This window comes from Pristis pectinata, chromosome 12 (assembly GCF_009764475.1).
Source record: "Pristis pectinata isolate sPriPec2 chromosome 12, sPriPec2.1.pri, whole genome shotgun sequence".
In the NCBI taxonomy this organism is placed as follows: domain Eukaryota; kingdom Metazoa; phylum Chordata; class Chondrichthyes; order Rhinopristiformes; family Pristidae; genus Pristis; species Pristis pectinata.
In genome coordinates, this window is record NC_067416.1 from 4,117,473 (window position 1) to 4,133,117 (window position 15,645).

Consider the following 15,645-nt stretch of genomic DNA (forward strand, 5'->3'; position numbering starts at 1 on the left):
CCAATAAAATCACCTCAATAACTTTCCTTTCACAAAACAAATAATTGATAACAAAACTGGCTTCAGATGCCACGCACAAGCATGGCGCCTGCGAGGCATTTAACCCCCCCCCCCCAGCTCTATAATTTTTATGCAAAGTGATATTTTAAGAAAATTAATATGCATTGAAAAATTCCAAATTTCATCATTTATTTCCATATTTTCATGTTTTCTTATTTCACATTTCCTTCTTATTTTTAATTGATTTTGCCTTGCCCCTCATAAAGATGGCGGGCTGCAGCATCACCCTCGGTATCCAAGGTGGTTGCCACGGGTAACGGAGCCAGGGAGCGAGCCAATGAGGGCGTGGCTTATTGGGGGGTGCGCTGCCTGTGAAGGGGACATGTCTGACTCAGGCAGGGCTTGGGAGCTGAATATTCATCAATTTAAGGCTGACTCCTTGCAATATCCCCAGGCTGCTCAGTGCATTAAGGTGAGTATGCATCTTGGAATAAAACTCATATTCTTGCTTTATGCATTTTGAACATTTTATTGTCCAAATTTAAAATGTTAGTGGGGGAGGGGAATCCATTGAGGATGTGCTCACCTTGTCAGCTCCAATTGCAACAGACTCATGTATTTATTAATCTTGTGCATGCACCTTCCTTCATGCATGCACCTTCCTTCATGCATGCACCTTCCTTCTAAAGGACTGTGCTGCTTGGCCATTCTTCTGGTTGAGATGTTAAACCAGAGTGGATGTAAAAGATCCCAGCTATTGTGACTCTGGGAGACTATTTGGAAGAAGAGCAGGATGCGGTTCAGTGGCTTGACATAAGCGTCATTGACAGCACCTCGTCTTACCTGTGACCTGCATTGCCTAGAAGGTCGAGGGTAGCAGGTGAATGGCATTTAGACAAATGGAGGTGCAAGAGATTGCAGATGCTGGAATCTGGAGCGAAAAACAAGATGTGACTGTCCTTTTCTCTCCATAGATGCTGCCTGACCCTCTGACTTCCTCCAGCATCTTGCTTTTTTTTTGCTCTTAGATAGGGAAGGTATAGAAAGGTGCTGTCCCAATGTGGGCAAATGGGATTAGTGTAGCTGGGCATAAATGTCAGCATGGATATGGTGGGCTGAAGGGCCTGTTTCTGTGCTGTATGCCTCTGAATACCACCTCTCCCTGGCTGAAGTGGGGATTTTCTCATAGCTGCAGGAACACTGTGATGAAGTTTGAACAAATATCTCTTCACTCATCATGGTGTTGTTATGGCCCGGCTTCAGTCGATGGATCTAATGTTAGCATTAGATATTTCTTTAAATGCATTCCCTCTAATACTAACTAAAGGTGAGAGGGGGAAAGCTCAAAGGAGATGTGCAGGGTAGGTTTTTTTACATAGCGAGTGGTGAGTGTCTGGAATTTACTGCCAGGACTGGTGGTGGAGGCAGGTACAATGGGGGCGTTTTAAGAGGCTCTCTGATAGGTGCATGTGCAGGCAGAAGGGATTAGGTGTCATTAGCTTAATTACGCACAACATTGTGGGCCAAAGGACCTGTTCCTGTGCTGTACTGTTTTGTGTTCTAATGTCCTTCAAGGGAAGATATTTGCCATTGTTGCTTAGTCTGGCCTAGATGTGACTCTAAACCTGCAGCAATTTAAGAAACATTTGGTTCTTAAATGTCCTCTGAAAAGCCCTTCTGTTGTATTGTAAGTTCCATGTCGTAAGGGAAAAAAATCTGAAGCCTGGATTGTGAGAATAAATATTTGTTTAAAGTGTTTGTTCACTAACTTTAATGATAAATGGCTTTTGATATGAACAATGTTGTAGAATTATAACTTGGGAATTGGTATCAGAAGGAAAGACCTTCCTTAATTGACCCTTGGAAGATGCAGCCCCCTTCTTGAACCACAGTATGTGGCAGGTACAGTGACAGTGATGCGTAGGTAGTTTTGGGATTTTGATCCACTAATGATAAAGGAATGGCTGATAAATTTCCAAGTCAGGATGGTGCTTGGTTGGAGGTGATGGTGTTCCCATTTACCTTGTACCCTTGTCTTTCAGGACGTGAACACTGTCAAAGAAAGCTTTAGCAAGTCGCTGCAGTGCATCCTGTTTTGAAATGGAGATCCTTTACATCCACACTTGTGAATAATTTAATGTGGAGCAAGGTTTTATTTACATACTCTCTCGGTTAGCACCCTCTCCACCTTGCCTCAGCAGTGCAGTTCAGATTATTTCTCTTTTTGTTCAAAGTGAATGTGGTTTAAGCAAGTTGGACTAGCAAGTTAGCTGTGGCCTTGCTAGTCCAATCCTTTGTGTGTGTACACACATCCAACAGACAAATTTGGATGACATATCCACACATTAAGGAGAGTAGCTTTCCACATGAGGGGGCCTGTGATGATTCTTGAGGGACATCAGATCACAGTACATAGCCCTATGCAGTAACTATACAAAGCATGGACTGCCTAGTCTCAGAGACTTCTACACAGTGGTTGAGTTCCATGATGCACATGTCTGAATGACCCTCAATGATCTGTGGTGATGTATTGATGAGTTGGTCAGCAGGTGCTATAGAGACTGCTTCAGAGTGTTCATAAATGACATTGGCTTGCTCAAGATAAGCAAGCATGGCGATGAACCCGTTGTCCTACCTTGTACTCCTGGTTGTGTATGTGAACTCAGAATTCAGGTTCCAACCTTGTAGACAGTGAGCCTCAAATACAACAACAACGGATCATGTGGGTGGACGATTGACTGGAAACATTAACACTGTTTCTCCATAGATGCTGCCTGACTTGCTGAGTTTTTTTTTCTTTTTTTGTTCCAGATCATGGAGTTCATTATGGAAAATGAAATGATTTATTCTGATTGATTCGTTTGATATTGTTGGGCATATGCCATGGTGGCTGTGTAGCATTTGGAATGTCCCAAGGCTATAAGGTGTTCCATGAATAATTGTTTCTGAGAGCCTTTTACTCAGTGTTGTGGATAAAAGCTCCCTCGAGTGACTGATAGATGGAACTGCAGTATTTAATTAAATTGTGTAATGTCCAACAATGTCCAGTGAGATTCTAAATTCTCTCTAGTGAAACCGTGTACTGTCACTCCTCTGTCCCATTGTGAGATTTGTAGATCTTCCCCATCCCATTGAGAGATCCTTGACTGACTTTGGTCTTGAATGTATCTTTTTGTTTTCTCCTTCTCTGTCTTACACACTGACTATTTATACCGCCGACTTTCAGTATATAACCAATACTGGTTATGTTGCTGAACTAGTAATCCAGAGTTTTATTAAAATCCTGCAGTGATAGTATGAGAAAAGAAACTGGAACTTGACCAACCTTCTGAAGCTGATGGGTCATTGCAAAAATCCAGCTGCATTCTAACAACAATTAATCTGTGTTCTGTAAAACTCCAATAACCTGGCACCTGATTGTTTTGAAATCTGATAATCTGGCTAGCTCAATGCAGAATGTGAACCAGGGGTTGAGAGTGCAAGTAGGGTGTGCACCCAGAGCTGGTGTGGGGAGTGGTCTGGTCAATGGGCCATGTGTGTTACTGGAGCCAGGGTTGTGATCTGGAAGACCAGGGATCAGGAACGTGAGTAGGTTTGTGGCTGGAGATGGAATCTGGGGTGTTGGTATCTTTCCCACTCCCCTTATACTCATTGGGTACACTGGAAAATTTCTTGTACTACTGTGCAACATATAAAACAGTGAAATAAAAGTATTTGGCTATTAATGGAATAACATCCAATGGTCTTGGAAATCTCCTGCTCCAGCTCCAATGTCCCAAGGATTCCAGATCATCAGAGTTTTACTATGGCACCTTAACTCTGGTAAAGCATCCTTAGATGTCACATGGGAATGAAATCAGACAGAGGTTGATACCAGGCCACAGATGCACACAATGGGACTGGTGTCCAAAAGCAGGTAGTCAGAGAAATTAGAACTTAAGCAAAGGAAAAGATGGATCAGGTGCACTTATTGTGTTGAAGAGATGACAAAGAATTTGGATTGGGGAGGTGACAAAGAATTTGCATTTCGAACCCAGGAAGTGAAAGGTAAAGGAAATGGAAGATCCTCAAAGGCAAAGTTAGAGAACTGCAGAGACCTGAGCTGCCTGTCTGGAGGAGGTTCCAAAGCTGGGAAGCTAACATCGTGGGTCTATGCTCTGGAATGATCTGTATGCCACACATAAAGTGCCCAGGGCAAATAATAGTTGGCAGTAAGTGTTGGCCTTGCCAATGAATTAATTAAAAAGAAACAACAAGATAGCTTGGTAATCTGAAGAGTGAATGGTTTTGTTTAGACTCTCCACACAGTCCTCAAACAACGTGGCCAGGTGTAGCACCAATACTACTGATCCAGCTCACGTTCTTGATATGGCAGGCTCAATGTTTTCTTCCTGAGTCATACCTTTACATGATTCTCTGGGAGCAGAAATGACCACAGATCAGATGTGGAACTTGGGCTCAATTACTCACTGGAACCACTGTTGTGTTTTGAGCAGATCAGAGCATGACGCTGATCAAAGGAAGCTTTACGTATTCCAGTGGTGAGGAGTATCATGGCGAGTGGAAGGAAGGTAACTCATTCTCTCTACGGTCTGTTACTCTGTGGCTTGCAAAGGGTGACTGAGGCTGCTTATCTCATTGAATGACTTCCTGTTGTCTGTGCTGGGCTCCCATCAACCAAGACACCTCTTTATAGCACATACTTTCAGGCCAATGAGTGTCCTGAGGTTCTACAGAGGTAAAAGGGACAGAGCAACAGTGAAGGCTAGAGGGGGGACTGAAACTATAATGGTCGGGCCTAGTGGAGTTCAGTGTTCTGTCTTAGGGTGGTGAGGAGCCAAGGAGGTAGGAACTTACGGCTGCACAGGTATCCAGAAACGCAAAGGCAATGCAGTGGGCTCTTAGACTAGGGAAAAAAAAACTAATGGAGGCCATGTAGATGATGACAGTGACTTTTATCTGTATGATACCTTTTGGGATGTCCCAAAGGCAATTTAAATGTTGTCATAATATGGGAATCATGAGAACCAATTTGCACACAGCAGGCACTGTAAACAATAATGCAATAATGCCAGATGATCTGTTTGTACTGTAGGATAGGGGATAAATATTGAGGGTATCTGGGACAACTCCCCTATTCTTCTTTGAAATAAGAATTTGCATTCATCTGAGGATGGAATGGGGCCTTTGTTTAACATCTCTGCCTCCTAGCGCCAGTGACCCTGGTTCAGTTCTCTCCACGGAAGCTATCTCTGTGGAGTTTGCACGTTCTTCCTGTGATCAAATGGGTTTCTTCCAGTTTCCTAGACGTCCCAAAGGCATGCAGGTTGGTAGGTTAATTGGCCGCTGTAAATTGCCCCTAGTGAGTAGATTAATGGTAGAATCTGTAGAGAATTGATGAGAATGTAGGGCGAGTAAAATAAGGGGATTGATATGGGATTAGTGTAAATGGGTGGTTGATGGTTGGCCTGGACTTGGTGAAGCGATGGGTCTATTTCGATGTTGTATCTCTCTATGACCATCTCTTCTGAGAATGTAACTTTCCCTTGGGTGCTGCACTGGGAGGGTCAGCCTAGATTTGGTGCTCAGCAGTATGGAATGGGGTTGAACTCCCAATGTTCTGACTCAGCAGTGAGAGTGCAACTACTGAGTCACCAGTGGAATGCAATAGGTAGGAACAGTAACCCAGTGTGTAAAGTACAATAGACGTTATGTAACAGTCCACGTAATTAATGGCATGCCTGAGTGTGATAGCTTTCTGAAGGAAGCAGTTTGAGACCCTCTGAGTGAGGACTGACGAGCTGTGTGATTTCTGCTGGGACCTGTCTGAGGTGGTGAATTTTGGTTTTGCCAGGGGCAATGTTAGTTGGCACTTTTAATGTGGTTATACACCCTAAACCACTTAATGGGAGTGTTTTGATATAAATTTGACACTAAATGAGGTATTGGTTCAGGTGACTAGAAGCTTAGAAAGAGAATCATTGCAGAGAGAGGGGGTAATTCTTTCAGGAGGGCAAGTTCCAGGGATTAGGTCCCGGGCAACTACAGGCATGGTCACTGACAATGGGGAGATAAAAAATCGAGCTTTCACAAGTGACCAGAATTAGAAGATCTTGGAAGGTTGTAGAAGGGGATTTTTTTATTTTACAGGATTAGGGAGAGAAGATGGAGGAACTTGAAACCAAGGCTGAGATTTTTAAAATTGGAATATATCTGTATCAGAGCATACTATGGGTACAATAACAGGGGTTAAGTTACTGGACTAGTATACAGAGGAATTAAACTCAAAACTTAGTATTGGTAAAGGTGACTATGGAAGTACCAGATTGCTGTCAAAATCCATCTGGCCCACTAATCTCCTTCAGGAAAGGAAATCTGCCACCCTTGGCAGACCTGATTAATATGTGACCCCAGACCTACCAAAGGCTTGACTGCTCTCTGAGCTGAGTTGGGAATGAATAATCTGAGTGGGTCACTGGGACTACAAGGCAGAGATACTAAACGAAGGCCCCAATCCATCCTCGGATGCATGTAAATCCTTATTGTGTTATTTCAAAGAAGAATAGGTGAGTTGTCCCAGATACCCTCAATATTTATCCCTTGTCCTACATTATAAACAGATCATCTGGGCATTATTGCATTGCTTCCTGCTGCAACATGGCAGTACAGTTCCAGAAACCCAGGTTAGATCCTGTCCTGGAGTAATACAGCATGGAAACAGGCCCTTCGGCCCAACTCATCCATGCCGACCATGGTGCCCACCGAGCTGCTCCCATTTGCCTGCATTTGGCCCATGTGCCTCTGAGCCCCTCCTATCCATGTACTCATCCAGTCTGTAACACAAAAATGGGATTAATGTAGAATTGGCGTAAATGGGTGAGGACTTGATGGGCTGAAGGGCCTATTACCATGCTGTATCTCACTGACTTCAAATGTGCCATTCTCTGTGCCATGTGTTCAGCAAGCTGAGTGGTGCAACATCGTTCCTGTAGGTCTCCGTATAGGGGAGATGGAGTTTAAAGAATGTACTGCAGCTGGCCCTATACTGTTGGGTGGGATCCCAATCAAGTGGACTGCTTTGTCCCAGATGGTGCTGAGCTTTGAACTGTTGGAGCTGCACTGTTCCTTCCCATTATACTCCTGACCTGAAGTTCTGGTGCAGGACTGGGGGCTGGAGGTAGGAAATTCCTGGGCTCATGGTGTCTCACCCAGTGTTTTGCCATTCTGGTGTGCTTTCTGAAAAGTCATTCTCACCATGACCTTTTTCCTCTATTGTGCCAGGCCGACGACAGGGGATCGGGCAGCTGAGGTTTGCAGACGGCAGCAGCTACGTTGGTCAGTTTGAAAATGGCCTGTTCAGTGGCCGTGGGACACTGACCTTCTCGGATGGCTCAAGGTAAGCAGAGAGTCTGAGCTGCCTGTGTTCCCCACCCACTGCCAGTCCTGCTCCTTTGTGCATCAGGCCTTGGGCAGAAGAGTTGAGCAAAGCCTTTTACTTGCTGACCTCTGACAGAAACGAAAGGGATATCTTGCATTTTTAGGATCTCGGGGTGTACCAAAGCCAATGAAGTTTGGTCACTGCTGTAAATCAATCAAGACAAGAGCTAATATGAATACAACAAGTTCCCTCAAATAGCAATGTGACTTTACTGGATCTTCTCCCTTAGCCAATGTTGTTTGAAGGATAAGTACTGGCTGGAACATTGAGGAAAAATCCCTTGCCCTTCTCAATAGCAGCCATGGGATCTTGCATGGGACAGAGAGAGCCTCGCTTTAATACCTTCTCAGAAAGGTGGGTTAAAATCTAGTGTACACTTCTATATTTATCCTCCCCATAATCATTGGCTACTTGTTCAGTTAGAGATACAGATCTCTGCAACGTTTATGGAGTGATTGTGGTGAGCAGTAAAGATACATTTGAGGGGAAGCTAGACGGGTGCATGAGAGAAGGGTTAGATGGGAGGGGCTCGTGAGCAGAATAATCAAATGCATTTGTTTAAGATGCAATATAAAATGTGCAGATGCTCTGAAGAAACTAAATTTGACATTAAGCCAAAGAAATATTAATACTGGTCGAAGAGGTAGGTTTTAACAAGCATCTTTAGAGGTTTACAAAAATTTAGGGTCTAGACATCTGATGACACAACCACTATTTGAGTATAAACGCATCATGGCTTTGTTGGGTTAACTGGCCTCCTTCTGTGCTGTGATTTCTATGGATTGGGTGAAGGTTGGTGAGTTAGGGGAAGTGTGTGTGAGAGGATGACTGAAGCAAAAATAGCTGACAGTGAAGGGGCACTGATAGAAGTGCTCTCTACCTTGCACACTAAAACTTTGCGGCTTCCATCTCTCTTCAGGTACGAGGGGGAGTTTGTCCAGGGGAAATTTCAAGGAGTTGGGGTTTTCACTCGATGTGATGGGATGAAGTTTGAAGGAGAGTTCAAAAATGGACGTGTGGAAGGATATGGTAAGGGGTAATGTACTTGCATGATCCTGGGTATTCTAAGAAAAGTTTTCATCAGGACTCCGTCTAGCCTAAACTTAGCTAAAGGCAGGCTCTCCCAGCCCAGTCTGACTTCTGTCTTGATCCATTGGAGCCTCGGATGAGTCCAATTCAGCCTATTGCCATTTATTTTTTTTGTAAGCAAGGTCTTGTGGTGTACTGTGATGAACAACTGAATTTTCTGAGAAATGTGTGGTGTTGCCTGTTGACCTTTGTGTGTGCGCAGCAGTGGTGGTGTAGAGGAGTCCTCATCAGTGGAGAATGGGAAACTATAAACTTGATTTGATGGTTGGTTTGCAAAAAGAAAATATTCAAACCATCCTGGAAGCTCAGTTAGCGATGGATTCAAGAGAGGATGAGACTCCAGGTTGGTTGGGCAATTTCTCATGTGCTTCTTGATAACCCTGTAAGACAAGACTCTCGCAGCCAGGATCATGTTGAATAGTGGGGCAGGCTTCAGGGGCCTATTCCTGTTAAGTTCTTGTGCTCTTCTGATATTATGCCCTTTCTTAAGCAAGGTCTTTATTCCTTGGAACATGAGAGAATGAGGGGTGACCTTATAGAAATTTTTTAAAAATGAGGGTCAGATAAGGTGGATGGTAACAGTCTTTTCTCCAGGGTAGGGGAGTCTAAAATTGAGGGGGCATAGATTTAGGGTGAGAGGGGAAAGATCTAAAAGGGACCTGAGGGGCAACTTTTTTTATTCAGAGGGTGGTGGGTATATGGAATGAGCTGCCAGTGTTTGAGGCAGGTACAACAGTATCACATAAGTACATGGAGGGGCTTGAAGGGATTTGGGCCGAACGCAGGAAATTGGGACTAGCTGGATGGGCACTGTGGTCGGCATGAACTCGTTGGGATGAAGGGCCTGTATTGCTCTATGACTCTTTAAGAATCGAAGAGGGAGAACAGATGTTTAGGATAGGGGGGCAAACCCTTGAGATCAAACCAAGCTACTCAGTAGAGAAGTTACTTGCCACTTCTGTGTTGTAAAGGATGGTGAAATGATGGAATTCTCTCTCAAAGCTCATGATGAAGGAATTAACATTGAGGATAGAGGGCTGGCTGGCTAACGGGAAACAAAGTAGGCGTGAATAGGTCTCTTTCTGGTTGACGAGATGTGCCACAGAGATAGACGGGTAAGAAGCAATGTGGTCACAGTCAGATCTTGTTCGCTAGTGAAGTAGGCTCATGGGGCTGGGTGGGCCACTGCTCTAATTTTTGTTTGTAAAAAGTAATATAAATGTTTGTTAATTCTAAATCTGAGATCAGCAGCTTTTTGTTAGCTGAGTTATTAAGGTGTTGGGAATGAATACTGATCACACATGATCATTAGAATGACGGCAGGTTCAAGGCACCGAATGACCTTGTTAAACTGCAAGGTTTTAACCATTAAACCTCGCACCTGTATCTCTGGTCTTAAGTTGGGTGTTTATCTTTTTCTCCCAGGGCTGCTAATGTTCCCTGACGGGTCTCACGGTCACCCAAGAAATGAGGGCATCTTTGAGAACAACAGGTTGTCCAAACGGGAGAAGTGTCAAGCTGTGATTCAGAGAGCGCAGGCAAGTGCAAAAAGTGCACGAGGTCTCTCCCTTTAACTGCTTCTCCACGTGTAATATCTGTTTTATGCTTGCCCTGTCTATGTGGGAGAAAGTAGCAAGACTGGGTTTGAGTTGTGAGTTGTTGAATTCAATCTTGTGGTGATGCTGTGCTCTTTTTTTTTCTTTTTTTCTCCCCCTCTTTCCCATCTTCCCAAACTCGACCGCTAACAGCCCTACCAACCCTGATTAGGATTTGGTGGGCAGCACAAGGCTGTCCGCAGCCGGGAATGGGCAGGGCAGCGTTTGCGTGTGATGACCTCGATTAATTTTGAGCTGCTGTTCTGGGGAAGGTGCCAAGTGAAGACCACACCTTCCTTCCAGTCAGTCGGCAGGTCTGTGTTAGGGTGGTTTGGGGACACAGGTAGGACACGGACCTGAGCACAGTAAATGGTGACAGCCCAGAACTGGAGGGCTGGTGGGTGCGGATCCGGGGTGAGATTTGGCAAAAGGAATATCTCTCTTAAATTCTCCGTGTATTCTGTGCCCATGCTGTATCCAGTACCTGAGCCAATTCACACAAGCCTCTGTCAACTTGACTGAGTTGAACACTGTGCCTGCCTGCTCTGTGGCTTGATCGAATTCCTACCTTCCCCAGAACAAAATTTGAATAAAGTGTGCTCAAAAACATGGCAGGTTTTGATGCCAAAGTCAGTAAGCAGAGGAAACGAGGAGGATTTATTTATACAGCATGTTGTGATTTGGAATTCTCTGTCTGAAAGGCTCAAAGCAGATTAAATAGTGCAATTGGATAAATATTTGAGACTTAAAAGCATCTGCAGAGAAAATGGTGGGTTGAAAAGTATTTACAGGGGTACACGTAAAGAATGGGACTACGACTAGCTCCATTATTCTTGCAGAGAGTAGCACAGACATGACCAAGTTGGGGCCTCCGTACCGAGACCTTTCAGCGATTTCTGTGATGACTCTTTGAAAGGTCCAGTACACCAACCCCTTGCTGCTAACACAGCAGCAGTGTCCTACTGCTCCACTTCGATGGGTTGTATAGATACGTGCAATGTAAGCTTGGGGAAACGGGAAATTGGGGAATAATAGAAATTTGCAGCAGATCTTGGACCTTGTAGGTTATAGCAAATTTATGTTAATCTAAGTATGTTTTGAGTTTAATAAGGGTTTCTGTCACTTATCACCCTTTCGTGCAGTGAATTTTCTATATACACCACACTAAGTAGAAGAATTTCTCCCCAGCTCTCCTCTGTTCCTCCTGCCAATGCCTATAACACTATTCCCCTGTTATTGATCTCCCCACTCTATCAAGGCTTCACAGAATTTTATACACCTTAGCTCAAAACTACCCTTTATCTGCACTGTTCCAGTGAAAGATTGGTGCTTGTGGTTCAGCGTTCTTATTTAAGATTTATCCATTAAACAACTGCCCTCTAAGCAAATCTTTCCAGTGTCTGTCTTCACAAATACCAAACAGGATAATCTGGGCAATAAGGAATGTCAATCAGAGTTCTGGGCTTGGTAGGAAATGTATCCTGGGATTGGTCACCCTTTCAGACCAACTAATAGCTGTTCTGGCATTGACCACTCTTTCCACCTCCCCACCAAGACCCTTTATTTGTAAAGTCATTCAGTTTAATTCTGCACACTTCTGAACTTGCCCTTCGTAACCCCAAATTTCTTCCTGGCGTTTCTAAGCATATCCTACCCATATCTCATTCAGTAACATCTCCTTTGAGGTTTTGGCTTCGTGTGTCTTGCTTTCCCAGGCTCCATCGCCTTTATTTCCCATGTCCAACCTCCCACCCCACCTATCCATAACTTAATAGTTATTTACACAGCCCAGTGCACCTAATCCAGTAGCTGCTTTCTGATCCACCCCACTCTGAAATCTCTGCTGGGAAGTGGGCAAGGATTCCGAGCACAGCACTCCTGGCACAGAGATTCTTCCTCCAATCTGTTTCTCTCCACAGCATCACTACCTGCAGCCCAGCAGAACCGGCCCCTTCCCCTTCCCCACCCCTCTCCATTGTAAAGTTGCCCTTTTGGTTATTTGTTTTACCAGCCATCATGTATTATCTCAGCATTGGAACGATTACCAAGACTTCAATGTCTATTTGGTACATCTGGCTGAGAGTTGGACCCAGCTTGGTGTAAAATCAAAGGTTAGTCTTGCTGTGATCAAGTGTTGCCGTAGGAGTATGTTTTTGATTTGTTGCAGTATTTGAGCAATGCCACAAAGCTTCTGGCTTTTGAGTGAGGCTAAGTATTTCCATTAAAACATGCAGTATTGACAAATAAGAATCATGCTGGCCATTTACCCAGAGGTCAGTAGCCACAGGGAATCACACTGGCTGTTTACGCTACCCCCCCCCCCCCCCCCCACCCCTCCCCTGATGGGGGATACCGGCTGTTCCCGGGTAACGACCGGTTCCCTTTTTGCAGACAGCCATAATCAATTTGTGTATTTTCCAGCACGGACAAAATGGATTTATGGCTGTCTGCAAAAAAGATCACTCGATTATGGTAATCACACCTCCACAGTATTGTAACGAATACCATGAAAAACACAAGACTGATAAAGAACAATTACTAAAAGTGCAGAGAGAGAGGAAACTAGTTCTGCTGTTCATAGGAATGAATGTATGTATCTAGGTCAGACTTGAATTTAATATTATGGGAGCTCATTCAGATGTAGTGGGTGTCCATAAGTTGGGTGTTCGTAACCTGGGAACATCCTGTATTGAGAATCGAGCTGGCAGTTTACCTCCCAGAGATCCATTGAGAATTCACCCGCTCAGGACCCCAGAAGGCATTCAGTTAAAAGGCAAACCTGACAAAACTGGACAGGAGGCCTTCAGTATTGTGTTCTGATAAGACTCCAGCCTGAAACACTAGCTGATGTTTTGCTTTCAGAGGCTGGTTGACTGTATTTCCTGTGTCTGTATGTAATGTAACTGGTCAGCCTTGTCAATAATTTTTCTAAAAATCGCCTTAATTACCAGTAAACCATCACTTGGGCTGCAGGAAGCTGTGCTTTGTGGAGTGATATATCTCCCACGTCATGGGATATTTCTGTAAAGGAGAAGACTTGGGGAGTCTCTTGGTTCGATTTGCACTGTTCTGGATGCTCATAATCTGCACTGCCCCCTCCACACCACTCCCCTCTCCAGCCCATTCACACTCCCATGTTTCATGTGGAGAAAGAATTTGAAACTTAGCTTGCGTTTATTGTCTTTTTGACCTGAGGAGGCAAATTAAGATCAACCACATTTGGTGGGTCTGGATTGCGCTTCAAGCCAGACCTGGTAAAGACAGCACATATCCTTCCCTAATGCCACCAATAAAGCAAATTGGTCTTCACAGCAGTCCAGTAGTTCTGCGGCCATTACAGAGACCAGCTTTTGTTTCCAGATTTATTTAATCACTTAAGAGTTAAACTCAGCAGCTCCTGCGGTGAGATTCAAACTATTGCCTCCTTATCAATAGTTCGGGCCTCTGTAAACTAGTCTACCCAATAACTCATCAATCCTGCTGCAAAAAAAACTCTTCCATTGGAGTGTGGAGCAAGCCTAGGAGTGGCCGTGATTTGAAGGAGAGGAGAATATCCATGGCAATTTAATTTTAAAAGGGATTTGGTTGCCTTAACTATTGGACTACCAACTGGTACTTTGTTTTGCTGGGTGGGGATATGTGCAAGTGAGAGACAAAATTCAGAAAGCACCTTCTCACGAATGTAAATCAGCCAGCGGCAGCTTCTTGAAGCAGGCTTCTTTTAAATGTGAATCTGATAAACTTTGAAATGAGCACAGCGCTTAATTTCAAGTAAGTTTGTTTTTGCTGCTGCTGTGTTTTGTGCCTTTTTTTGTTTTGCCTTTCGATGCAGTGAAGTGTAAAATCTGGGACTGAATGTGTTAGATTAGCTAAATTTCTCCCAGAAAATTTATTTGCAGATGATACGTGAGTGATTTGCAACATAATTTGTGGTGAATGCAGTGTAGGTAGAGTGGACTGGGTAACTTTGGACCTTGGATTCCCAAAGGTCTACACTGGGATTTCTTCACCTCTCCTCTGGGTCTGTTGTTAGCTCATTAGTAGAGATTGATTGGTCTGTTTGGTCAAAAGCTCCACTATTATTGTATCGTGGGGCTATCAAAATGATAGAAGGTACCATTGTAGTAGCCCTAAGAATGACCTATTAATGTAACAGAAAATGGAGCCAGTCAATGGTTATATGATGTTCAGATGACCATCCAAACCTTACTGGCAGAATGTGACTTGAACTCCTTCTGTCCTTTTGTTGACAACATTGGCTGTATGTCTGTTCTTTATTTCTCTTGGCAGATCTTCTGAGCTTGATCCATGCTCTTGTGTTGAATTTGCTGGCCCCAGCTGGTCCAGTCTTGGGGTTCCGCAATTTGTCTCGGTACCTTATTAAATTGGGTAGTTTTTAACCCTTTGTCATTATCCAGTATCCTTTCCACCAGATTTGACTGACTCTCACCACATTCCAATAACCTGACTTTTAATTTTCTTTCCATTTTCATGTGCTCAGTATCTCGCACTTTCCTCGCTCAGTCTTTCACATTCTTTCTCGTACAGACTCTCGCGCTCGCTCTCTCTCCATTTTCATTTTGTGCCCATAACTTCTCACCCCCAACAAGCTAAGTATCTTGTCCTTCCTTCACCTCACAACTTTCTCAGAATTGGGGAAACTTCCCAGTGATTGTGTTGCTGCCATTAATCTGTAACAACCAGCTTGAAATTTTTTTTTTGATATTGTTCTAAAAGGGCTGGATTCCTTTTAATGTTTGAAATTGCTGCTTCAACCCTGGTGTTCCAATGTGATGTAAAACAAGCAGGGAGATTCATTAACCATGACTGTCAAAACTAAATCCAAACTAACTGTCAGTCAAGGTGAAACATGGTGCTTTCTTATTACTTGACTATTTATTTATACACCTTCAGTATCTGTGAAGAGTTGTGAATTTTATTGCACATTTAACTAAAGGGACAATTAAATCATGGAAATGTATTAATGTCACATTCTTACATGGGCTGCCTTTTTTAATAAGTCTTATTTTTCAAGTGCGATTAAATATTTGTTGTGATTACAAACTGGTGTGTTCAAATGATGCAATAAATGTGGGCTCTATTAATGACTATTTTCCTTCTTTTGCCAATCTTTTCCGCATGTGAACTTTGTCCTTCAATAGGTGAGAGATGCTGATTTATTTGAGTTTTTACAATTGGATGAAGCCACCAAAGGTATTGTTGCTAATTTTTTGCTTTCTGCTTCTACACTGCCATCAAACAATTCATGGACATGGACAGTGTGGGTTGGTTTAAAGCCCCCTTCACACTCCCCCTCTAACCCGCTTGAACCTTCAAGGATGCTTGTGATTAAGTGCCACTTCCTGAATCCTTAAACTTTGAGATTGCTGAACGCACTCTGTATTGTAAACAGTCTGACTAGAAACTAGATTTGAGCTGGTTGGTGGCAATGACACATCTAAAGATGATGCTCTGCTCCTTTCCTCTGCATTCCCTCCACCAGAAGTACCAGGTGTTCAAAGA

General features: G+C 43.7%; 1 protein-coding gene across 1 annotated transcript; it reads left to right on the forward strand.

Annotated features, from left to right (window-relative positions):
- Positions 1-367: 367 nt before the first annotated feature.
- morn4 (MORN repeat containing 4) lies at positions 368-15,202 on the forward strand. The gene is made up of 5 exons (XM_052027817.1): positions 368-472; positions 4,497-4,571; positions 7,282-7,396; positions 8,358-8,467; positions 9,953-15,202. The coding sequence occupies exons 2-5, from the start codon at positions 4,505-4,507 to the stop codon at positions 10,099-10,101; spliced, it is 441 nt and encodes a 146-aa protein (XP_051883777.1). The 5' UTR covers positions 368-472; positions 4,497-4,504; the 3' UTR covers positions 10,102-15,202.
- Positions 15,203-15,645: the final 443 nt, after the last annotated feature.